The sequence below is a fragment of the Syngnathus acus genome, chromosome 2 (assembly GCF_901709675.1).
Source record: "Syngnathus acus chromosome 2, fSynAcu1.2, whole genome shotgun sequence".
Classification (NCBI taxonomy): domain Eukaryota; kingdom Metazoa; phylum Chordata; class Actinopteri; order Syngnathiformes; family Syngnathidae; genus Syngnathus; species Syngnathus acus.
In genome coordinates, this window is record NC_051088.1 from 14009011 (window position 1) to 14033571 (window position 24561).

At 42.3% G+C, this 24561-nt stretch overlaps 1 protein-coding gene across 1 annotated transcript in view; it reads left to right on the forward strand.

Moving 5' to 3' along the window:
• dlgap4a (discs, large (Drosophila) homolog-associated protein 4a) overlaps positions 1-24253 on the forward strand; it is a 41300-nt gene extending 17047 nt beyond the window's left edge. The window contains exons 2-12 of the mRNA XM_037276967.1: positions 12191-13430; positions 13655-13890; positions 14324-14401; positions 14934-15075; positions 15493-15733; positions 19735-20153; positions 20266-20363; positions 20810-21237; positions 21760-21851; positions 21985-22131; positions 22204-24253. Of these exons, the coding sequence (XP_037132862.1) occupies positions 12255-13430; positions 13655-13890; positions 14324-14401; positions 14934-15075; positions 15493-15733; positions 19735-20153; positions 20266-20363; positions 20810-21237; positions 21760-21851; positions 21985-22131; positions 22204-22428 (3282 nt within the window). The 5' untranslated portion in view covers positions 12191-12254 and the 3' untranslated portion in view covers positions 22429-24253. The remainder of the gene's footprint in view (positions 1-12190; positions 13431-13654; positions 13891-14323; positions 14402-14933; positions 15076-15492; positions 15734-19734; positions 20154-20265; positions 20364-20809; positions 21238-21759; positions 21852-21984; positions 22132-22203) is intronic.
• The last annotated feature ends 308 nt before the right edge of the window (positions 24254-24561 follow it).

Here is a 24561-nt window from a genome sequence, read left to right on the forward strand (position 1 = left end):
TATGACAAATCCTCTGAATCGTTGCTAGAAATAAATATGTTGGACAGATTATTATTGTCTTTATATTAATATCTGTTTATTATGTTGTTGCAGCTAGATGTTATTGCTTCTGTTTTTGTACCGCTGTACATTTTTTTTATTTGCATTTTGGGCATGTGCGCAGTAATAGCGAATGTGCGGCAATTCTATTAGTATAAAAATGTATGGACATTAAATCAGATTTGGGCATTAAGGCATGAAATGTAAATACAACTAACGTTCTGTAACATAATTTTAATAGAGTATTTTGTCAGAAAGTCATACGAACACCATCAGCGAAATATGGTCTTATTTAGAGTCGGGACAATTGTCAAGTTATTGCTGTTTCAGCAAATGCAGCAATTGTGCTTACTGGTGACACTTGTTTGTTGCTCGACAAAATATTGACAAAGGATGAAGAGAAAAATGTAACCGTTGCAGAATCTTATTTTGCAAATGGGAGCTAACAGGCAATATTTGTGAAAACACAGTCGCAGTTTGACAAGTTGATGAAGTGATTTGAACACATTGCCCAACTACCATCAATACGTGTAGAACAATCTGTGCCAATATCAGCATTGATCCCAAAAAACCAATGCCAATTACAGATTCTGGAATATTCATCAAGAAAAGTGAAAGCTGATGGGATAAGACATTTTGAATCATTAACAAGATGTGACTTTGCGTGACTGTATTCTCAGTCATTCAGTTTCCTTGCCCTAATTGGTGACAAATTTGTTTTTTGCTAGCTTGAACCAAATGCAAGTGACAGACTCACCACAACATGGAATCTTGGTCAAAAATAATGGTGCAATTGAGGAGGATGAAATAGGAGAAGATAATACCTGTTTCTATTACTTTCTTTCCTCTGGGCGCCAGAAACATATTAGAAAGGAGCAAAATGTGTCCAGTTGTATTGCACACTCAGCTATCGAAACCTGAGCTGACGCAAGTGTGCACTTAGATTAAAACCATAATGGTCGCAGGCCTTGCACTCTGATGTCCTTCTACTCTGTTTGTCGATATTTTGGGAGAACATCAAGAACAAAACCCGTTTAGTAAATATTTTACAAGCTACATTGGAGCACAACTAAAACAGGTAAAACAGTCATTAAAATGTAAATTATTTACATTTATGCTAACAATGTTACCACAATAAAACAGGAAATTTGTTTGCGCCAAAACAATTTGCTGAGTTTTTACATTCTAAGCATCTTTAGAAAGTGACTAGCAAGCTGAGTTTACACTTGTCTGAGCTAAATATCTTCAAACAAATGCCTTTCACTCATTTAATGCCAGCCTAATTCAAATGGATGTTTGACGTCTATAGTCATAAACGGCAGTGAACGGGTTAATATGGCACATGCCTTTTCCAAAGTCAAGTGAGTCATCTTCTGCTTAATGAGTTTTTGGAGGCTATATTTCATGACACACCAGTCCACAAAGAGCTACAATGTCGCCTACTTGGCAGTGCCTGTAGAAAGAGGTCAGCGTGTACTGACGTATGAATATTTGTTGCATGATTCAATTTAGGTGGGCGCTTGTGTCTAATTAACCTAAGTCATCTGTCTGGAGCTTTTATTTTATCTTTCAAGCACCTTTGCGCTATATCAACACGCATGTCCATCCAGAGGGCTGATTTATGAGACTTAATGAAATGGTGGGGAGGGGGGGCAATTATTATTATTATGAACCTATCAGCAGTACTTACGTTGCTCAAATATATTTGTTGTTACTGTATACTATTGCGTTGTGTACATCAAGGCCGCTGCCGCCATATTGGATGTGGCTCAGTGGAGCGATTTTGTAAAAGATGCCTCGTTCGCGTCTCCTTGGAGATGGATCATCAACGAATCATTGCTTTTCATTGCATTATGTCATTCAAACTCAATTTTATGACAATTATTTGCTGAATTTGTGGCTAATATAATGGCTGCAACAAATATTGTGAATGCCCTGACATCTGAAATGAAATTAAAAGAGAACATTATTGTTCATTTTAGGTATCCAAAGGATTTGTGGTTCTCCTACTTTCTTATATGAAACGGGTCGAAATGACTCTTTAGTTGCCGACCCTATTGTGTTGTCCCTCCTCACTTGCCGTACTGTAAGTGTGCCAGGAACCGTCTAAACGCATAAAAGACGCAAACTAAAATACCTGTGCTAGATGATGGAAACAAAATCCACTTCTGCAAGTCTTTACAGTTGTACAATCTTGAATGAAGATTTGTGCAATAAATACGATTCTCAAATACCACACGTAATAAATCTGTGGCTCTGCAGTTGAGAAAATATCTTTTTGTGCTTCTTGTAACTTGGCCTTGTGTTTTCGTGGACCTCCCCAAAGGCTTTTACCTATTTAATTCAGTTTCAAACACGGTGAAGTAGCCAAAAGAATCTTGTCGAGGAGATGAGCATTCTTTTCCTGTATGCATTTTCATTCCCAACCTCTAAATCTTTCACACCAAAATCTTCTATGGCTGTCAGTCTGCTTCTCTCGTGCTTGCATTCTTTATTTTCCCATTTTCATCCCGCTGCTGCCTTGAAAGTTGTCAATTCAGATGAATCTGGCGGTGCAAAGAATAAGAAGGCTTTCTAGGTCATGTGCGTATAATCTCCTCAATTTGAGTAGACCTCATGGAGCTTTTAAATTACAGCTCGTTATTATCCATGATGTGTTTTAATGTTGAAATGTTTTTTTGATAGCTCACCTTTGTAAAATTAGCGTTTCTTAAATTGATATACAATCACATTTCCCCTAATTTCAATTGAAATGTTATGGTTAAATGGTGTTTAGGGTTGGATTCATGTTTTACAATTGGGCAGACATTTATTAAAAAGCAATTCAGTAATAACAATGTGACCTTTGACACACGAGACCAAAGGCCCAAATGAGATACAGCTGGAGAGGATGTAACATGATGAAGTTCCACACAAGCTGAGGTTAAGTCTCCATAGAGTGTCAAGAGATCCGAACTGCTAATGCTGCCTGGTACTAAGCTGACAGCCGGCCGGGCCGTCTTTGACTTGACTGGCAGGGAGAGAGGCCTGTCTTGGTGGAACTGTCCGTGGTGCTGACCTCTGCTCTGGTGGGCGACATTGAACTCGCGCCTTCCCAAAATCCCCCCAAGGCAGGTCAAAGCACACAATACTGATTTCAAGTGAGTCTAGTTTAGCTCGGATGAAGTCCATCATTATAAACATTTATTGTATATATATTTTTTTTTACAAGAACAATAATTAAACAACTTCTGGTGGTGAGCCGTGATTTGTTGTTACCCGAAACCTGGCAACTGTGATGTCATTTTCAGTCAACAGCAAGTGGCAAAATGGCCCCCCACTGAGATGTACGTATAAAAAGGGGTGAATTCTACTGCTTAACCCATATTCCACGAACGAATATTAATCAGAAAGCTGTGTTTAGACAAGTAGGGCCACATACAACATTTTATCATCAAGAAAATGTTGGGGTTGACCTCTTTAATTTTTAAGATCTTCAACACAGCTAAATTTGATAAACTTGTACATCCCTGAGGACTGTGTTAAAAATGGATCAAATGTTTTTTATTTTGGTGTGTTGCACCACTACATTATACTGACAGCGAGCACAGAGGCCGTGGGTACAGACTAGATTTTGTTTTCATTCATCACAGGGCAATTTGCTATGCCGCATTAAGCCTGCTGATGCCTGCAATGTGACAATTGATGATTACCTGTGGGAAATTGATAATGATCACCACCTTATTAATGTGGACCTTGAAAAAGCAGCATCCGTCTAAACAGAATACAGTACTGGCACGATTCAGCATCAGAGCTGCAACCTTAAAAAGTCACTCATTGCCGAGGGCCCCCAAACACCTCAAAGGAGAGTTTGCAAAAAAGAAAACAAGACTTACATTGTCATATCCAGCTTTTGACATTGGTGTGAGTGCTTCTGGTGAGTCGAAAGAAAAGGAAGGGTTCCAAAGTAACCTTTTTAGTGTGTGTTGTTTTGATTTATTTAGCGTCCTTGATCTCTCTCAGGTCATTGAGGTGCAGTGAGCTCAGTGGCATTGGCTGCCACATCTGTGCCGCCATGTGTTATTCCTCCTGTTACTAAGCTTAGGGGAATCAAAAGCCATATGTCATCTGCAATTTATGGTCTGCTTATTCTTATTAATAAGTTATCATACGTGTTCTTCAGATACTCGCGTGTCATATCTTTGCGTGTGGATGAGCTTAAGTGTACAGAGAGGCAACGTTTACTTATGGATGAGGCAGCACTTTTCCAGGTGATCACTGATCTGATTTGCCATGTGATATTGCTGCTGGGATCTGGTTTTCCTGATTTTACTTTATATTACCAGAAAAGTTCTATGACTAATAAAATGGCTTCTCTCCGTGTGACAATTTCAACCAAAACAGCAACTTGATCCATTCATGATCATAATTATCATATTTATTCTCCGGTTTTCTCCCACATCCCAAAAACATGCTTGGTAGGCTGATTGAACACTCCAAATTGCCCCTAAGTGTGAGTGCGAGTGCGTCTCTGTGTGCCCTGCGGTTGTCTGGCAACCGGTTCAGGGTGTCCCCCGCCTACTGCCCGATGACCGCTGGGCTAGGCTCCAGCACGCCCGCGACCCCCGGTATAGAAAATGGATAGATGGATGGAACTGCATCTGGAAACGCACTTAAAATAGCTAAAGTGACCGTTTGTGGTTCGATGTGTTGACATTGTAAAAGACAGCAAGGGCTACTTCATGAATCTACATTGTGTGTGTTTGTATGCCAGCAAGGCAAGAGAGGTAAATAGGTCTGGGAGAGTGGCAAGGATGGGATGGCAAGGGAGACGGAAGAGAGGTGGCAGGCAATAAAGTGGCCCATCAATCTGGTAAATGAGTGTCCTTCCCGCCCGACACTACTTTGGGAAACGTAGCCTACTCCGCGTTCATCAGTCACAGGTTTAGCACACAGCCGAGTTTAATGTGGTCAAAGCCATACTTACGTGCCCGGTGAACGACGGCAATCGAGCAGCTACGGAGCTCCGCTGGGGCCCAAACAGTGACGATTTGTTGCTCACAAAAATGGTGAGGGGGAAAAAGGAATATAGGTCGTCTTTTCGGTTTCTCTGCGTAGGAGCGGCAAGAGAATCCTCATAAATGAAAAGGTAGGCAAATCTGGGCTCTTAAAAAGGACTTACGCGCCACTAGGACAATACGGCTCTTTGTCAACACAAGGCGGCCTTCTAAGTAAAGAACAGAAGGCTCATAAAAATGGCCACAGATGGATAACCTTCATAATAACTTAAATCTCTGAGGAGCTTTACATGCACAGTTTTTTCTCAATCTTTCTAAATAAAACACTCCACCATTTGGATCTTTTTTTTTCTTATTTTTGTTTATCCAGGAGCACGATATCACCCAGTTGGTGGAATGGCAATGTGATGACACGACGCTTGTACCATTGTTGTCACGAGCATTGTGACTTGACTACACAATCTGAGCTGCCAACAGCGTGAGAAGGAATGTCTGTGTTCACGCCATCATGTCAACTATTCAATATCAGTGTCACGCACAGTGAAAGATGAAAAAGAAATCTAATGAAGCTGTGAAATATAAAATCCACTGTTTCTATTTACTGTAGTTTCATGTCATAATTACTGCACACATACAAATACATTTTTCTCTATCTTATTTTATTATACTCTTCTTTTCACTCAGTACATTGAATTCAAGAGCTAAAAAAATCTACGATAGAGATTTAATTCCTTTAACGTACTGAGTAATTGCATTCATTTAATTGCCCAAGATGAGTTAGTTGCTAAACATTTGACAGCAAAAACTCATGATGACATCTGAGTTGCTAAAATTGCCTACATCCTTTAAACAGAACATTGACTTCGACCCATGAAATTAAAATATGACGAGTCGTTTTTTTTCTCTCTCATGTTTTCTGGGGAAACAAAAGACAAATCTGCATTCAAGCAAAGTGACACGATACTGTGATTCTCATTGATACTGTATTCTAGTTTTTCAGCCAAGAGCAAATGGAGTAGCTGCTAGCACAAATGTCAGGGCTGCACTGAATACCAGACCTCAGCGGCTGCTTGCCCATTTTCACAAAATTCCGAATGCCTAACAGCAGAGTGACTCAGGGTGACGAGAAAACCCAGGAGACCCAGGAGACAGAGCCAGTTTTACACTCTGTCCTACAGCATTTTACAATCCTGTAAGGATGAATGCTCACAATTTTTTTCTTCCCCTGAAAAGCCGCTGTCTGCTCAAGCACACCTTTGACTTTACTGTCAATTTTAATGGCACAAACAACTTTGCTTTTGTCCCACATGATTGATTGTTATAATCAAATGATCTTTCAATTACGCTAAATGAAACAATGCAATGTCTTCGGCCACGTTTCACTACAATTTGTCGCCCCAAGTGCAACTTTGAATTATGGGTAATTAGTAATAATAAGTCTCAGTCATTTGTGCAATACTAACACTTTAGCAGCAGGAACGCCAATTGTCAATAGAGGGCGCTAAGGCGCTGCCCTCCCGCTGTCCTCAGATCCATAAGCATCTTCATCATGTCTGTTTCTTGATACATTGCACACTCACACAGACTACCATAAAGAAAATGTAGTCTAATAAATAATGAAAAATTGGACACATAGGTTACATCACTGTCATAATAGGTAAACGGACACATCAAGGGGAATTGCTAATTTCTCGCGCCTGATGAATCTCTCATGAAAACAAACCCCCACTATGACCCATTAGACATTCCCTTAATCTTCATTTCCGAATTTGCAATTGATTTAGTAAATTCTCTAATCCATCTAAATGTTTTCATAAATATTGGAATAATGTCAACATGATTTTGGCATCAACCGTCACCCCCAATCAAATAGCACACAGGCTCATCCAGAATATCACATCCTATCCTTTTTAATACCTGACAGTATACTGCTTTATAAACGTGATCCCATAGCTTTCTCTCTGATCCCATTATGTCCATCCCTCACTGTGCCAGCTTTCAGTCTCCATAATTAGACCACTCTGCATGGACCAAAATGATTTTGTTGTGCTTTCGTGCTGGTCTTGCTTGTGGTCACCAATAAGAGCAAAACAGCAAAACAAGACAGCCAAGATTCAAACAGCTGAATCATTATTCAATGAGCATTTCTTTTTTACGTTTATTGTTTTTATGGAAGTGGATTTACCTACTTGCAGATTTATTCTAACATATATATTCTTTAAAATGTTCAATTGTTTTTGAGGAAGGAGTCAAACTCTCTTTTTCGTAATTTTTTTAAAATCTTTTTCAAGACTTCTGGGGGTGTTATCAACATATCCCGTAGGTATATAAACATATATACTGTTGACCACTATATAGTGGAAAGGAGGTCATTTTGAACACAGCTTGTGGCTCCTGCAGAGGTACTAGTCATGGTGGCCGTACTGCGTACACACCCAGTCTTAAATCCTGCAGCCTGCTGATGATGCTCTAATCCCACTCATGCTATAGCGAGAGCAAAGCTGAATATTAAGTTCTTCTTGTCTTCGGTGCTGGAGCCAATTTAAGCAGCTGGAGACAGCTAGCTCGATCTCTCCCATGGGATTTGTGTGTGACAATCTCCAAGAAATCCGTTTAATATGAGACCCCAGATTGGAATACGATGGAGCCAAAAATGTTGAGATTATGCTAATAGAAGTGGATGCCTTTGATGTCGCTCAATTAAATTAGAGCGTTTTGTTCTAGATGTGGCGTCATTAGTTGCGGTTGTAATGTTGAGTTCGGAGAACGTTTTCAGCATGATAATTTGTCGCCAGAGAAAATGCAAGCCATAAAAATGTACAAACAATGCTAACGGTGATTTTGCTGTGTGTTAATATAACGTGCATGTCATCAGACAATTTAGGGCCGGTTGAAATAGGGGGCACAGCATGCATAGAGAAGGATAAACCCCAACAGCTCAACATAAAACTGATCCAATTTAATCCAGTTTGCAAAGCTTTAGCCCCAACAGTTTGGATGCAAAAAAAAAAAAAAAAGCAAATTGTGCTGCTCACTATGGAACACCATTGTCTCCCCTGCCTCTTTCTAGAATAGACCGAAGCATTTCCTATTTAAGACCAAGCCCCCCAAGACCATTAAAGCTTTGACAGGCTTTTAAACGAGCACTGGCGGAGATTCACCCTGCCAGCTATAACCGATGGCATGCAATAACTCCCCGGGGGCCCAGTGTGGAGGCAAATGTACGGCGAGTGTGTTTTAAGAGTGTTCGCAGCAGGTTCTACATGTTTAGCATGCATGACACAAGCACACATGACTGCACAGGGAAATGCATGTGGCTTATTGGCTACGTTATGTCTCCTTTCACCCGGCACCAGCACGTCATTTAATCACAGATCACAACAGGCACACGTGCATTTTCTGCTCTATGCTTTCTGGGGGCACAAAAACATAGATGTGCATGGTTACTTAATCGACCGTTGCTGTGTGCTTGGCCTGATATCGAGACCTCCATGTCTTGTATTCAGACCCGTGTGGCCAGCCAATGCAAAAACACAAAAGCGAGCAGAAGCATGTAGAAAGAAAGCAGAAGCAGTGAAGTCAGATTGGCAAATGTCCTGAGGGAAAAGCACAAGCTCTCTCTCTAATTACACTTCAGTGCGTGCAAGAGGTGAAAAGAGAAGTGTGCACTGGGATTGCTTTAATGGCCAAAGCACTGATGAACATCCAATAACTGCCAAATGCACTTACCTTGGAATAGTTCAGCATTTTTGGCATTCGGAGCAACATTATCATATCATGACATCCGAACGGTCGTCCTCTTTTTGGACTGATTAGCTCATCAGTGAGAGGAATTAGTCGTAAGGTACCCGCTTCTTCTGGGATGTTTTTTTTTTCTTCCAACCTTTTAACAGTAGGGGTCTCCTTGATCAATGTGACTGACCAACATTCGGCAGTTTAATTCCCACTGCAGGAAAAAGCAGCCCAGTGCTATTTATATACCTTTTGGCAAAATTAACCATGTTTGAATTTACGGGTATTGAGCTGTGCAGCTTAGTCACAAACTTCTCTTTGCATTTTTTTTCCCCCAGGCATATCGTATTGTCATTTGTATTGCGGTTATTTTTTCAAAGTCCTCTTCAAATGTATAATTCATCTAATCTCTAGTTCAAAATGTCTGATTTATTATATGTACAAGTTTTGGTTTTATAGGTTAAGATCACCTTGAAATAAAGGCAAATAAATCATGAATTAATATGAAGACTATTTATGGACTTCAATTACAGATAACTCTTTTAAGCATTCGTTGACATCTTTACAAAGTTCTACCAAATAATTATGGTATAAAAAAAAGAATAGGTCAGATTATAACAATAATGAAAGCAAATCTGTGGCTTTTTCACTTTAAATTTGAATGTTTCATGAAACATGTAGACTGCACCTCGAAAGAATGTATTGTGACACTATACATTAAATATACTTAAAATCTAAAGCCCACCGACCAACAATTGAAAAGGCAGCATGGTCACATGTTAAGTGAACAAGCCACAGATTGGGCATTAAAATTGTCTGTGGTTTGGAAAGGCTGCAACGAACAACACTTGATTTGATCAGCAGGAAGCACAGATGACATCACTAACAAGCTACTAGAAGGTTCTCAAAGCACAGCGGGGAAACGCATGGCTCATCTCAAGTGTCAGTTACCATAGATGTGGACCATGTACTTACACGATCGGTGGGAAGCAGCCATCTATTCACAGGCTGTCGAATAAGGTGCAAAAAAAAAAAAAGATGACACAAATGATCTGATGTCATAAGATAAAAATAAAGACAAATAAAAAATGTTGGAAAACCAGACGGATATGAAATAAGGAAAAAGGATGTCGTGTCGGCTCTGTCTCAGACATAGAGAAGCCAATTCAATACACAGCAGCTGTATAATTCACCCTTTGTACAAGGAGCAAGACCCAAATCGATACTTAAATTTCCCCTCCTCTGCTCATTACTAGAGGTGAGGGTTGGGGGGTGGGGGCACATGACTACAAGAGACATATATTACACGGCTGCTTTGGCAATTGGCAGTCCGATAGTTGTGATTCTGCTTGTTATCAGGCGTTGCATGACGCCAACTGAAGCTATATGTCACCAAGAGTCTGCTTGGCCTTATGTACTTCCCAGTGGGCCAATGATGGTGAATGTGACAAAGTAGCAGTAATTTCACCGACCCTGTGAGGATCATTGTTGTGTCAAAGCGCATTTGTTACATGGTAAACCTCTGTGGAAAAATAAATCTCATTGGGATTTATTTTTTTCTTTGTCTTTGTCATTTGTCTTTTTCTTGCTTTAGAGCTAAAAGGAATAAAAAGAAAAAGGCCTACATAATATTCCATTTGCCACAAATTACCATCTGTTTCTTATTAAAATGATCAGGATTTATTGTATAATTACATAAAATTGCTCATTTTAAATCTTAATGCAAATTCAGGTGTCGGGGTCCAGAATGTATTATGTTATCAATAACTAGTCCGACCACTTGTCCTCTATAAATTATTAGAAATCATTTTATATTAATATACAAATTGGTTAGCCACAGTATTGTGCTGGATGCCAAATAAAAATAAATGTAACGGTCCACTTTGCATCTGTTCAAATAAGTGTATGTATCAGCGTGATGTGTAGACCAATTATAATAATTTACAGACGTGCTCCTTGAAATAGAGAGTTATATTCAGAAATTAATTCTCATGTTTAGCCTACACGTGACATATTGTGATATTTCTGTAATATTAGTAGTAGCTCTTATCACAGTCAATGGTATCAATCATTTTAGTCATTCATCACTCTTCATCTGCAAAGACAGCAGTGGTAGAGCTAGGGGGGGCCGTAGGGGCAGTGCCTCCTATAAAACATGCTTGGACCTCCCAAGTGTCAGGCCAGATAATTGACTTTTGGGTATTTTCCTATTTTTTCAGGAATTTTCCTCCACATTCCAACCCATCTCCCAAAGGGAACATAGTGAACCTTTATCAGCATGTTTTGAAGATTTCTTTCATTTGAGCTTCAATGAGTTGCATGCGCATCGACAAGTGAATTCGGTGAACAAGCAAGAGTGACTGAGTAAACTCCAACCATCAACTATTGCTTCCTTTTGTGTGCACGCGTGCATACATGTTTTACAAGGGGCAGTTACCAAAAAAAACCAATCCATTCCACTCGCCATGTCGTCACACAGAAGCCTGCTGACGTCCATCTTGCAAAAAATCTTTTGAACCTGTGAGAAAATGCCACCGACATTGAACATTATTTCATCTTGGCTCTGTGATGTTGACGGGGGTTCATCAGTGCAGTAGGTTGGTGGGCGTAAGGTTAGAAATGTCTGCGTCGTGTCAGTGTGGAGGTGGGTGTGTGTCAGTGTGTCAGCGGTGGCGCCTGCAGGACACGGGGGGGATGAGATACAGCATGTGACCATGTTGTAAAACACTGGTGCGTTTGTCAGCACACTGCTGTATCTATCCAGGAACACTGACTCAGATAAGTGGCTGCTCCCGAGCAAGGGCAATTGTATGCGAGGTCAAAGAGTTGTGAGAGGTGGCAAAAGCAACAGTGTCGGGAAAATGTGTGCGCCTCACATTTAGCTCCCGGGCAAGATTTCATGCCGGCGGTGGCAACAGGGCTCTCGCCATTGACTGATCAGTGACTCACTCCACTATGATACAGACAGCATCTGTTAGAGGGAATCAAATGCAGCCTAGATGTGCTGGGTGAATTAGGGAGCTTTATAAGATAACGTAAAATGTGACTCTCGCTAGGCTTTAAAAATATGAAGGTCCTTGAGAGGACATGGCACCGCAATTGGCCTCTCGTTTTCTTTGCCCTCTGATTTTCTGTGCTTGTGGTCTCTAACCTTCTGGTTTGGTGTGTTTTTTTTAGCATGATACAGTATTATAGTAGATGTGATGATCGGAAAAGGGCTCATGACAGAAAATCTTATCCTAATCTAATTGTTGTCACAGTGTTTTAATGCTTAACCTGCCCTCCATCTTAGAATCCCCTTCTCCATCCCTTCCTGGGTCTTTCTAAATGTGTGTATGCATTAAATATAGTGGATATGTCACTCCTGTCCTGTCCACTCAAACGCCCTCTGGTGGTATTTACGTGTATTGTTTTGTTTGCAGGATGAGCACTGCAGCTCTGCTGCACTGACTGGCGACATGCGCTGAAGACAACCCAGCAGCCATCATGAAAGGGTTAGGAGCCAACCGCAGTCGACATCTCTCTGACTCGTGTGAGCCGGCAGGGTGCCCGCAGAAACCTCTCTGCCCTTTGACCTCTGACCCTCACTGCTCTTTTATGTTGAGCCCAACCATAAACCACTATGGCACCCTAGATCCTCACCTCCACCAGTATCCTCCAACTAGCCCGACCACCTTGGCTTCAGAGTGCCTGCTGCCTTTCAACCAGATGTCCAATAGTGGCACCTTCCCTCGTCTGAGCTTCATCCCGCAGACAGAGCAGTCGGACTTTCCCCAGGGCTGTGCTGGAGGCGGGCAGGGCAGCCGGGCAGGTACGCTCTCCACTTCTTTATCGATGGGTATGGGCCTCGGCTTGGGTCTCACCGGTGCTCCCATGATCACGAGCGGCTCGGCCACCATCTCCTCTGCTGCGGCGGCCAAAATGAATCGATTACCATCCAACATCTTGGATCAACTCGAAAGGCATCTGCCACTGCAGCGGGACGGATTCAGCACTTTGCAGTTTCACAGAGGACGCATGTCCAAACAACGTAGTGAGAGTCCAGGACGGATACGCCACCTGATGCATTCTGTGCAGAAGCTCTTTGCCAAATCTCAATCCCTGGAAAACTCTTCGGTTAAAGGAAACGCAATCACCGGAGCCAGCGAGGACGGTGGTAGAGCGACCCACAGGAGCAAGAGTAAAGATAGGGCTAAGACTGAAGGATCAAAGCAGAAATCAAGGCCAAATGCATTAGGCCTGTGGAGCTCCGACAACGCTCTTGACAGTGATACGAGCAAAGCTGGCACTATTGCTGTCGGGTACCGAAACCCCTTGTGCATGATGACACTCGGTCGAGCAGTATCGGACAGCCAGGCCCACCCGAGACATATCCCACATGGCTACAACACCATTTCTGCACATTCTCTCAAGTCGTCGAAAAGCAGCAGTGACCTCAAGCTCCTGGGCTGTCCGGTATCACAAGTTGGATCAAAGGAAGAGGAGGAACGAGCTCGAAGCAAAGATGATACATCGGTGAAGAGGGGATCCTGGTCTAATCTCACCCTCAATCAGGCCCGGCAAGTGTTGCAGAAAGGCTCCGCTACAGTGAACAGGACACTTTTAAAAACAAAGTCGTGTCACCAAGATTTGGCTAACCAGTTCCTTCAGGTAGGAGTACCAGTGAGTATTCATCTTCATCATTATTCTTGGTAAATTTGAGTTTGAAAACCATACTCGTCAATGCGCTGTTTTTGTTTTACATGCTTATTTTGGTTGCAAGTCTTTCATTTCACAGCCTCCATAATCATATTTCACAAAACAAATTCAAAATCTTTATTCAACCGAACAATGAGTGCCATTATCGGGATTACATTGACAACTAAAAATGTGTTTCTTAAATTCAGGTTCCTCTTGGGGACTGGTCTTGCACTTTAGGACCCGGCCGGGCAAAAGGAACAGAAATCCCGTGTCGGAGGATGCGCAGTGGCAGCTACGTAAAAGCAATGGGAGACATGGAGGACAGCGATGACTCAGAGGGTAGCCCCAAACCTTCACCCAAATCTGCAGCTCGTCGCCAGAGCTATCTGAAGGCCACTCAGCAGTCCTTCAGTGAACAACAGCCTCCTCCACCTGCACGCAAGTGAGTCGATCTCACAGTACAAGAGCCATATTTATAGTTACGCTTTATTTTTTCGTACCCCTCTCTTACAGTCCAGCAGAAAAGAACTCGTTAGCGTGGCATTCCTCACGTTTCCAAAACTAGACAGCAGGGGGGAACACTTAGCCAAAAATGAAAATTGTGGCCGTATAGCAGCATCATGGTCAGTACCGGCGCCCCCTATATGCAGTTAGCGTTAGGCCTCCCGTGACATCATCATTCTGTCACGTGTTGTAACTTGTGTAAACTAGTAGCGCTGTATTGCTTGCAGCAGCGTAGCGTGGGGGGCTTGACATATTTTTGCGTAGGGCCCCCTGGACGTCTGATCCTGGTTTAACTATTCATATTGTGATGAAATAAAACGAGGATAGGCGATTATTTGCCATGTGATTTACCCCTTCATCCACACCGACAGGCCTCGTTGCTACGCTCTCATGCGGGAGGATTTTCTTTGGGCTCCACTACAGAGTGCATGCTCTATGCAGCATCTGAGGTCAGTGCCATCCATGGGCAGGTTGTATGACCAATGAGTCAAGCCCACCTCACTTGCCCTCCCCACCCCACTATCCAGCATCATTTTTGGTCAAACATTCCCCCCCAGCCTTTTTTTGCCTCTGCCTTCTTGAACCTTCACTCTGCAATGTATTTTTTCCACAAGACTTCCCTCCTTTTTTTTTTTCTCTCTATATCATGCCAAGTGACCATGGCAGCCCCTTAAGTCCCGCCACTGCTTGGAGCAAACTTCCCTGGTGCCAGTTTTGCTGCCCAGAACAGAGGAAACGTGCCATAAATAGTTGTGACAATTCAAATTATGAAAGCATATTTTCTCATAAATGAATGTTTCCTCTGTGCTGCTATTTTAAACCCAAGAGTCACTCTTCACACATCTCAGTTTTTAATCTAAAAATACCCAGGGGAACTTTGGAGTAGGATTTTAAGTTTCTCCTGGATATTAAAGACTTTTCTGCACTGCACTTTGGATGCCCTCTCTGAAGCTGACTGGCGCACTGCACTCTCTTTCACAGCTCTCTGCCCTCTCTAAAAGAGCTGTCCACAAATCGGAGCCTGGACAACTTAGACTGCCTGGTGAGCCCACTCGAGACATCACCGGGACATAAAGATTTCAGCTATTATCCCGCTACTTTGGCCAGAGGACCCTCCGCTCAGGTATGAATGTCTGACGGAACTTTACACCAGTGTTTCACAACCTTCATTAAGCCATTTAAGGCACACATTATACATAAGAATAAAAAAAAACTCATTTTCAATATAATACATTGTTGTGAGATCATGATAGTGAGGAGGATTGTTTGTTTTTAATTATTAATCTCCATGATGTCTCTATAGAGACAGAATAATACATCATCTCATGACTCACCGCCTCCAGTTTAATCCATCCCACTATTATTTTTAGTAACAAAAATATTTTCTTCCCTCCCAACAACAGTGTACAATCAGTGCTGATACTGAATGACATTAAAAAGCAAAATGCTCGCTTTCATCAATACATACTTGAAACCCAAGCAGAATGCATTTAAAGGTGTAACTAGTCTGTTTCTTAGTTTGTCCACCTTCTGTCCATAGCGTGTGAATCTGCACACGATCTTTCAGGTATGCGGGCGTGGCTTTGGGCACTCCGTTCCGCACTGCGAGGGGGAATCACAGGCAGTAGACGCCTTGGACCTTCCTGCACCTAGCTGCTTCAGGTCAAGAAGTCACAGCTATCTGAGGGCCATCCAGGCTGGTTGCTCCCAGGATGAAGATACGGCCTCTGTGGACTCCGACTCACCACCGCCCACCGCCAAAAGCTACAACTCAAACACCAGTGAGTATTTTTCAACCCATTGATAACATTGATCAAAATTGATACAACAGAGAAAGAGAGGAAATCATTCAATCACCACATTATGAAATATGCAATACTGAAAATTGTATATTGATTATTTATATTATACCATTGTAATGAATCCAATAAAATCATGTGCTTGAAGTACAATTTTTATTTAACTGTTATATCCAGTACAGTTTTCACTTAATCATTTACATTTTTAGAAACTAAATTCTATTTAAGTTAATACTCAAACTGTGCATAATGTCGCAATGGATTACAATAACATACTTTTTAGGTGTCCCAGCTCATCTGGAAGGACTTTGGCGTTTTGACGATTGCGTTCATGGGTTAAGATCCCTTTTGCTCTTTTAAAACAGTGACTGTCTTGTTTGATTTCAAGGCAGGTTTCAATTATGTCTTCCTAATTATGTTGTGGAGGACTCTGTTTTGTGGTTGTTGAAAAGGCAACAAGGCCATTGACATAAATCTGAATGGGATGTGAAGCATCATCACATTTCACAAGCCAAGGCCAGTATGAAATTACTTACTTGTTGACCTGACACACTATATTTGTCATCCATGTACGTGAGTGCTTTGCCTGTTTTGAGTCAGTGTGTGAATTTACTAAATCATTTTGACTTCTTCAACGAAAATTCAGTGTACTTATATAGATAATATAAATAAAACATCAATGTGGAATTGTTTGCACGATCTCACTCAAGATGGCAGGAAAAAAACCTTTTCAGATAGCCTCCGCAGTCATAAAGAATGTAAGGGTTTTGCCTAAAATAATCAGCAGAATGTCCTTTATTTTTGTAACCGTGGCATCGCTTCCCCTTTGGCTTGCAGAAGCCCGCAACATGTTGCTACTGTATACTTTGTGTTACCAGGAGACTTGTGTTTTTGTGAGAGGTTCTGAGAGGTTACAGGAATGATCATTATTTCTTTGTGTCGAATCGTGTGCCGAAAAGGCAAAATAATACATAAGCAACAACAAAAAATCTAAATCTGACGGCTCGATATTGACCGCACGTCAAATATCGGTTCCATTCCCGCGACAGCTCACCGATGGTTGAGAGCGCGCTACGATGACATATGAACCAATGGCTGTGGACATCGGTGACGTCGTTGATGAAACCGTCCAATCGCTGTTCAGGAAATAAATCCAGACGAGACGTGTATGCCAATCTTCGTCGTAGGGCGTGAACTCCAAAATCCTCTTTCACATTGTCGCCGTGTATCTAATGGCAGCGCTCGTTTCACCATCTGCTTCTCCTCGTCTCTGTTTCAAGAATGGACATAGAGTCATGCTTTTCGACCCGCCGATGAAACCGTAGGTCATTTCATTGTATTCTCCTCACTCGAGATGTGCATTGTAGTAGACGAAACCCTCGCGTTCCCTGAAACACGCTATCCTGGGTTAACCCAAATTGTATTGTGGGGTTGACGTAGCTTAGCTTTCGTGGGTGAAGAAAGGAACGAGGATGCTGGCAGTAATGGGCCGCCCTTGTCAGCGTGGCGTGAACGTGGCGAACGCTGACACTTTTCTGGGTGCGTTTAGCAACCGACATAGAACCCTAACCCCGGTTACGCTACTCCAAGTTAAATGCCCTGCAGGCTGCGTGGCAACAGCACACCGTGACGGGGGCGAGCTAGCTAGCACAGCGCAAGCTAACGGGACAATCAGGCGTCAATAGAAGGTAAAAAACTGTTGAAATCGTCACGATCGTAATATTTTTGCCTAATATTTGCAATCCATCGTGACCACTATCATAATTTGGCTCGGTCTCCAAATGCGACGACAAGATTTAACCCGAGCTTTCAGATATTGTACGTTATTAAGAATTTCATTCTTTCATTCAGTAAACTTTGGCGTTTGCCGTGGGGATAAAATAAATCATACCCCAGATAGCCAGATTCATCTTGCGAACCGATGAATTGAACGGAGTAGTTTAAATCGCAGTTTCGTGGTTATTAACGTTACATACTGAATTAATAATGTCCAGCTCCCTACTTTGTGTACACTGAAAGTTAGTGCAATTTCAATTCATAAGTGCTCTTTAAAAAAACAAACTTGCCTGACCGCCCGAGAGAGATGTGCACTCAAAACTTAATAATAGCAAACTGTTAGCTTGATGAAGATTGTTTAACCTGTTTTGGGAAGTGCAGCTTTTGGTATTAATGTTTTAAGCTTCATACACAATTAAGGTGTGTTTCTTGTATTGGCTGGGTTGATCCCAGTTTGTCTGAGTTATCACCATGGTGAGACAGTGAGTCATCCAGAACTATTACACACACTTCCTCTCTCTCATTGATGAGGTCACCTTTCAACTGAATGGGAGACCGCATCACTAGTTTCACAGTAAACTCCAAAGCAAATACTTGTGGAGTCGTCATTGTTTCTTGGGGGGAACTTTTATGTCTACAAATACTGGTGGTATCGTATCTGTGACGACTCAAGATTTGAGTACTCTTACTGGTATCAAAATGCTATCAAAGACCCCTAGTTTATAATAACACAATGCCATACACCTGTTTAATAACTGTATGTAAATAATACCAGGTCATCCAGGTGCACGCCTGCAGCCTGTTTTCACATCCTGAAGTTGATATCCATGATCAGATTATTCTGTTATCTTCAGTTCAACAGGATTTACCAGTAAGTGTTGGTTTGCTTGTCATGAGAATTGACTGGGGGTGGGAAAGAAAACTCTGAAACAGTATCAAGTGTACTTTTTTTTTTTTTTGGCCTTGTTCAGTTTTATAATGTTCTCATTGTGCACTATTTATGCTGCAGTTGTTCTGAAGCAATGATTGGTTTTCTTTTTCAGATACTTTACTCAGCAATGTTTTGACCTTTTAATCTACACTTGGAAGCTAGCCATTGTATTTTAGCAAAGGACTGCTGACCTTATATATTTTATCATCTTTTAATACAATGCTTGGCTCATATCCATAGCTTTACAAATTTCTGCCACAATGGGATTGTGAGCTGGTTGTTTGTGTACATTGATCTGAGTCCATTTGGAAATGCTTAACAATCCGTGCCCTTGCTTGGATGTTTGTTTAACACCCTAATTAAATCTTCCAACTGTCATTGGAAATGATAGTGGTAACGAGCAGTGCCCTTACAATTCCATAGTGTTGAGTTGCACTCCCCAAATTACATTTTTAACCCTTTTTATGGATTGACTTGACTTTTCTGTTACGGCCTTCCTGTGTAGCGTTTGCATGTTCTCGACCTAATTACATGTGTTTTATTTTCGACTTCCTCCCATGTTCCAAACACCTGCCTATCTATTGAAGATTGGGAAATGGCATGAATGCAATTTTCTTGAGGTTATATAGCTTGAGTGACATTTTAATCTGTGCACAAATGAATGCAATTTTCTTGAGGTTATATACCTTGACTGACATTTTAATCTGTGCACTCGGTGTGTTGCTAGCTTTTTGTTTAGCCCTTTGTACTTTGAGAATTACATCATAGGGCCAACAGTCACTATTGTTTTGACTAGAGGAACACAGGTTATTTCAACAAGCATCATTATTGATTCTAAAGTCTTGCTAGCTATTTCACCTGCCTAATAAGTTTTTAAATTGTCATTATTCGGGGTCATGAGACTTGTTTGAAAAGAACTTTGAGCAGAGATGTTAATGAAGTGTGAAGGAGTAGCATGCAAAGGACGATCCCCTGAGAGTAGGACTGACGTCAGTGGAACCTAACCCGCAGCAGATTGACAAGACAAATAGTGGCAGCTTTTGCTGCACTTGATAGAGGCAGCCAGCAATAAGGACAAAGTGAAGGTTTTCATTCAGTATGTAGAATTTCAGATATGGTTTTATTTTTTGCTTGAATCTAATGCCTTATAGCTTGCAGTATATTTTTCCCCAAACCATTTCAAACGTTGAGCCATTCAACCTATGGCAGGTCTCTGTAAGCAGGAATAAGTAATTTTAAACATTTTTATCTATCTTTTTCTTCTCCCCCTCTGCAGTCAACAATAGGAAAGCTCCACCTCCAGTCCCACCCCGCACCACCTCCAAGCCTCTCATCTCAGTGACACTTCAGAGCAGCACAGAGTCGGCCCAAGACACATACCTTGAGCAACAAGACCACGTCAGTGAAGCCCTCAGCCAATCAGAACACAGCAATTCCTCTGAGAGTCTCTGTAGCATCCTCACTAGCGATCTGGTTAAGAGGAAGCAGGCTCCTACTTCTGAGCCTGCTGCTGCCGCCCCTGCACCCGCCGCAGCCTCTGTGGCCCCGGTTCCAGCTCCTCGTGACCTTCCACCCACCACCTCTTCCACTGCTTCAACATTTATTCAGCCCCAAAATGACACCCTGAGCCTCTGCGTCACTTTGGAGCAGCTCCCCACTGCACCCAAGCGAAAGCTATCTTCTATTGGAATTCAGGTGAGATTTCTTGCTTCCGTTTTGTATATTGGGAGTTTTGCAAGTTAGATTGCCAATCTATTACTTCCAGAGGGTGTGTTAAAAATAATTTGTTGTTGTATTTAATTATTAGGTGGATTGCCTTCAACCTGTTCCAAGAGAGGAAATCTTAGCTTTGACTGCCCCTCTAAAATTCCAGTCGATTGGAGTTCAAGTGGAGAACGGCAGGCCGTAAGTGCAGACGCAAAATGATCAGATATTGCTGCAATGCAAAATTGTCTTTTGAATGTAAAACGTTTTGATGAGACATGAAATAGTTCATTCAGCCTCCTTGCGAAAATTGAGTTATTTCATAGCATCATGTAGCGGTTGTAGAGGCTACTGTAGAGGTTGGCATAAACGGCCACTTCAGTTTCAAAAAATAGTTTGACTTTTGTGGAACTTGCATTTGTAGTGCCATGTTTAAGAAAATCCGAAATGACCCAGATTTTAACACTTTCCGCTGACCTTGATGTTAGCGCTTCCGTGTAGTAGAGGATCGTGCAAGTCAGCTTTGTGGTATTCTGAGAAACCTCAAAGTGGTAGTGAGGAATCAGTTTTAGAGGCATGGCGTCATTGTCTTGTTTTTTCTCCAACCAAAGTGCCTGTCAGAGACTGATTTCTGTGTGTCTGTGTAGCCTTAGCCGGGACAGCAGCATGGCCTCCAGACAAAACACAGAGACTGAGCCTCAGGAGCACCACGAAGCCGCACCCTCCGAAAGCAGCATAGCCAACGGCACCGGCCCCAAAACCACAAATTGCAATGCAAAGGACACAGCCACAGAACAGACGTCTTTTAAACAAAGCTCAGTTCCATCCCAAACGTCCGCCCCGCCCTCTCTGACACTGGACCCGGCTTTGGATCCTTCGTCACTGCCGCCACCAGATCCTAGCTTGGCGAGCGGAAACTGCAACGCCCAAGGAGACACGGCACAAGGCGGCACGCCGGCTTGCCTCCGAGACGGGAACTGGTTCCTGAAGCTGCTGCAGGCGGAAACGGGTCGCATGGAGGGCTGGTGTCAACAGATGGAGCAGGAGACCAAAGACAACAAGCTGTCAGAGGAAGGTAGGAGATGTGATAAGGTCACTATTTCAGCAACATGTTGAGGAATGGATTACTGCTGTTTGCTCACTTTCATGCCCCCCCCCCCCCTTTAAAAAAAGGTGGGAGAAACACTCCCAGCATACCACTCGGGCCATTAGGCAGATCTATTATTGCACTTTGTGAAATATGAATGAGTTGAGAGCCGACTCACTTGAGAGCCTCCATCAGATTATCAGGCGTCCCAGCTCTCCACAGACCTGAATGATGCATTTCCATTTCCATGCTAATATTAGGTGGCAAACAGCAGAATAGAGATTTGCCACCCTTCCTGGGACCGAGTTAATAAACGTCTTCTAAATGATCCTTTTACCATCACAGAATGTTAAGTGCTCATAAATATTTCATTACTTTTCTGCAACAATATTTGGTGTGCATTCACGTTCTCCTTGCTCTTGATGCAGCCCGCTAACTCTACCCATCTCCATATTTAGGCCTTTTTATGACAAGCTGTTTGTTCTAACGATTTTTTTCTCTCGTTTGTAGTATTGGGGACGATCCGCAGCGCAGTCGGCAGTGCCCAGCTCCTCATATCAAAAAAGTTTGAGCAATTCAGGGGGCTATGTAATGAAAATCTGGTGAGAGACTGAAACTACCTCATGACTGACTTGTCATTTTTCTTCTACTGCCTTGAAATGGGACGCATGCATGCCTGCACCGCTCAGCTCAAAGCCACAAATTCATTGATTCTAGTCGTGTATCTCCCATCAGAACGTGAATGCCAATCCACGGCCAACGGCGCAGGACCTCGCCGGGTTCTGGGATCTACTGCAGCTCTCAATAGAAGACATCAGTATGAAGTTTGATGAGCTCTACCAATTGAAAACCAACAACTGGCAACTTCCTGAGAAATCAGAGGTGAATTTTGTCGGCGAAATCGGACCCCTCCCCTAAAAAAAAAAAGGTGACGTTAATTCTAAGTCTCCTCAGGTTGAAAACAAGCGGCTCCCATCATTCGTGCCAAAGAAGCAATCGAAGCTCAGGCTGTCGGCCGGCAAGGACAGAAGCGTGGACTCCGCTGTGGACAAGCAGCGACAGGAAGCCAGAAAACGCTTGATGGCAGCCAAGCGCGCCGCGTCTGTGCGGCAGAACTCGGCGACGGAGAGCGCCGACAGCATCGAAATCTATGTCCCGGAGGCACAGACTCGCCTTTGAGCGGGCCATCACTCGTCATCCACGTCTCCACTGACTCCAGCGACTCAATCCCAGACCGAACTGATGCATCGGTTCTACATGGGGATCCGAACATTGGACAGAGAAATAACCATGCAAGCTGTTTCATAGGATGATTATTGACATTATGATCGTGATATTCTCCCCAAATATATCAAGCCCGTCTGAAATGTGCGAGTACCTTCCAGACAAGGACACGGTGAAGAATCTTGGTATCGCAGAAGTTTACCGTCTCTCAACTCTCGGGAGTGGACCGACAAGTTGTGGCTGCCTGGTTTACGACGTGAGCTACCATCCCCATACACTCAGGATACACTTGCAGGCGTACTCACTGACCACAGAGTCTTCCTGTTCTCTATTTGTATATGGCTGCCACTCTTTGGCTGTATGTGTAAAAGTTATGCGATGAGGTTTGGAGTGCAGAGAACCAGAGGAAGGCAGTAGCATATATATATATATATATATATATATATATATATATATATATATAATAACAACACTATTAAGATGTTCATTTTGTAAATGTTGTATACCTGATTATTTGGTAGAACGAGCTGCGTGTTCAGTACCAAGGTAGTTTTTTTTAAATAGATCAAGTCCATGTACTGTCAGGATATATTAGCACCCGAAGCAATGATTTTTGACTTCACTCCCCCCATACCTTCTCTCACAAACGCACTCTACACATTTTGTGTTTGTGATTATCGTCATTTAAGTCTTAACAGTCCTTGGGTTTGTTTCTTAGGTGGTATTTTTGGGAGCATTGCTCAGCCAATGAGCTTTGGGGCAATGAATGTATAGCACGTATGCATTTTGCAGCTCATTCCAACTTGATCACTGCACTTTCACCTCAGATCAAGTTTTCCTTGTCTTTATTTTGTTCGCCCAATCATTATGACTTTAGCTGCAACATGTGACGTAGGGGGACCAAGCCACCCACCCACTTGATAAGTCATTCCCATTCAACCAGACAAGTGTGTGGGAGTTTTCAGACCACTGGGAAGGAAATGGAAACGCAATAACAAAATGGAGTTTCATCAGTGCATGCAGTGCAGGACATGCCCAGTTTTAAGTGCTTTAACTCTTGGCCACGGAAGGCTTTCTTGGCATGAAGGATGAATGTTTCCTTTCACATCTTTATTCACTTGAATCTCAGGTTGAAAGCTTAAAGTCGGCAGTAAGAACCACTATGAATCAAATGGAAATTTTTAACAATCGCAAATGCGAACCAAGTAAATTATAAAAATGTTTTTAACCGACAAGTTGGTGCATGCATAGATTTTGGTGCAAAGCACAGACATTGTTTTCCTACCACTTTTCACTCCCACCCGTGTTTAGAACATGAATAACTGTGGTTTCCCCTTCCCTAGTATGACACATCTTATGACTTCTAGCTCAAACGAGGTGAGTGTAATTATAATCACCTACGGTGCTGCAAGGGATTTCCTTTTGTGCCAAGGAAGTAGTGGTCACCAACATCTGTGTCATTTGAATATGTTTTTATTATTTAATGTACTTCTGAGTCTTAGCAAAGGTTGTTTGCAAAAATACCAATGGTACGCGTGGAATCTGACACGAAGCCCATTTGAAGGATCGAGCCACTAATCAGATGTGACTCGCCCCCTACTGGTCAGTCCCCGCGTTACACTTCAATGTTCTCGTCCTGCCCAGTAACATTGATTTGTCAATGTTGGCAATGCATCCCATTCTTGTTGATTTTATTTTATTTTTTTTAATTTGTATGACATCAACAGCGGACATGTGCGTTTCATTGTCCAAAGAAATCATTAAACATCCCTTTGCTACATGTCCTGGTCATCATTCTGGGTCTTTTGTTTTTATTTTTTAATTACAGTATTAGCTGCTCCCATTAATATAATCATAAACTATAGTCCCTTTATCCTGACTGTAATCGCAACGCATGGCTTTCATACGTGTAAAAATATATTTCGAACGAGTATTCCTTTCGATGTGTTTTGTAAATGTGGACTGCTGTGAAGTGTCCTGGAAACGTGCGTAAAAGACGGATCCCTTTATTCATTTTCATTATGATCATGAGAGTACGGGCAATTTGTTTACCTGTATTTCCCAAGTTTCCAAGGGCTACAAAATGGG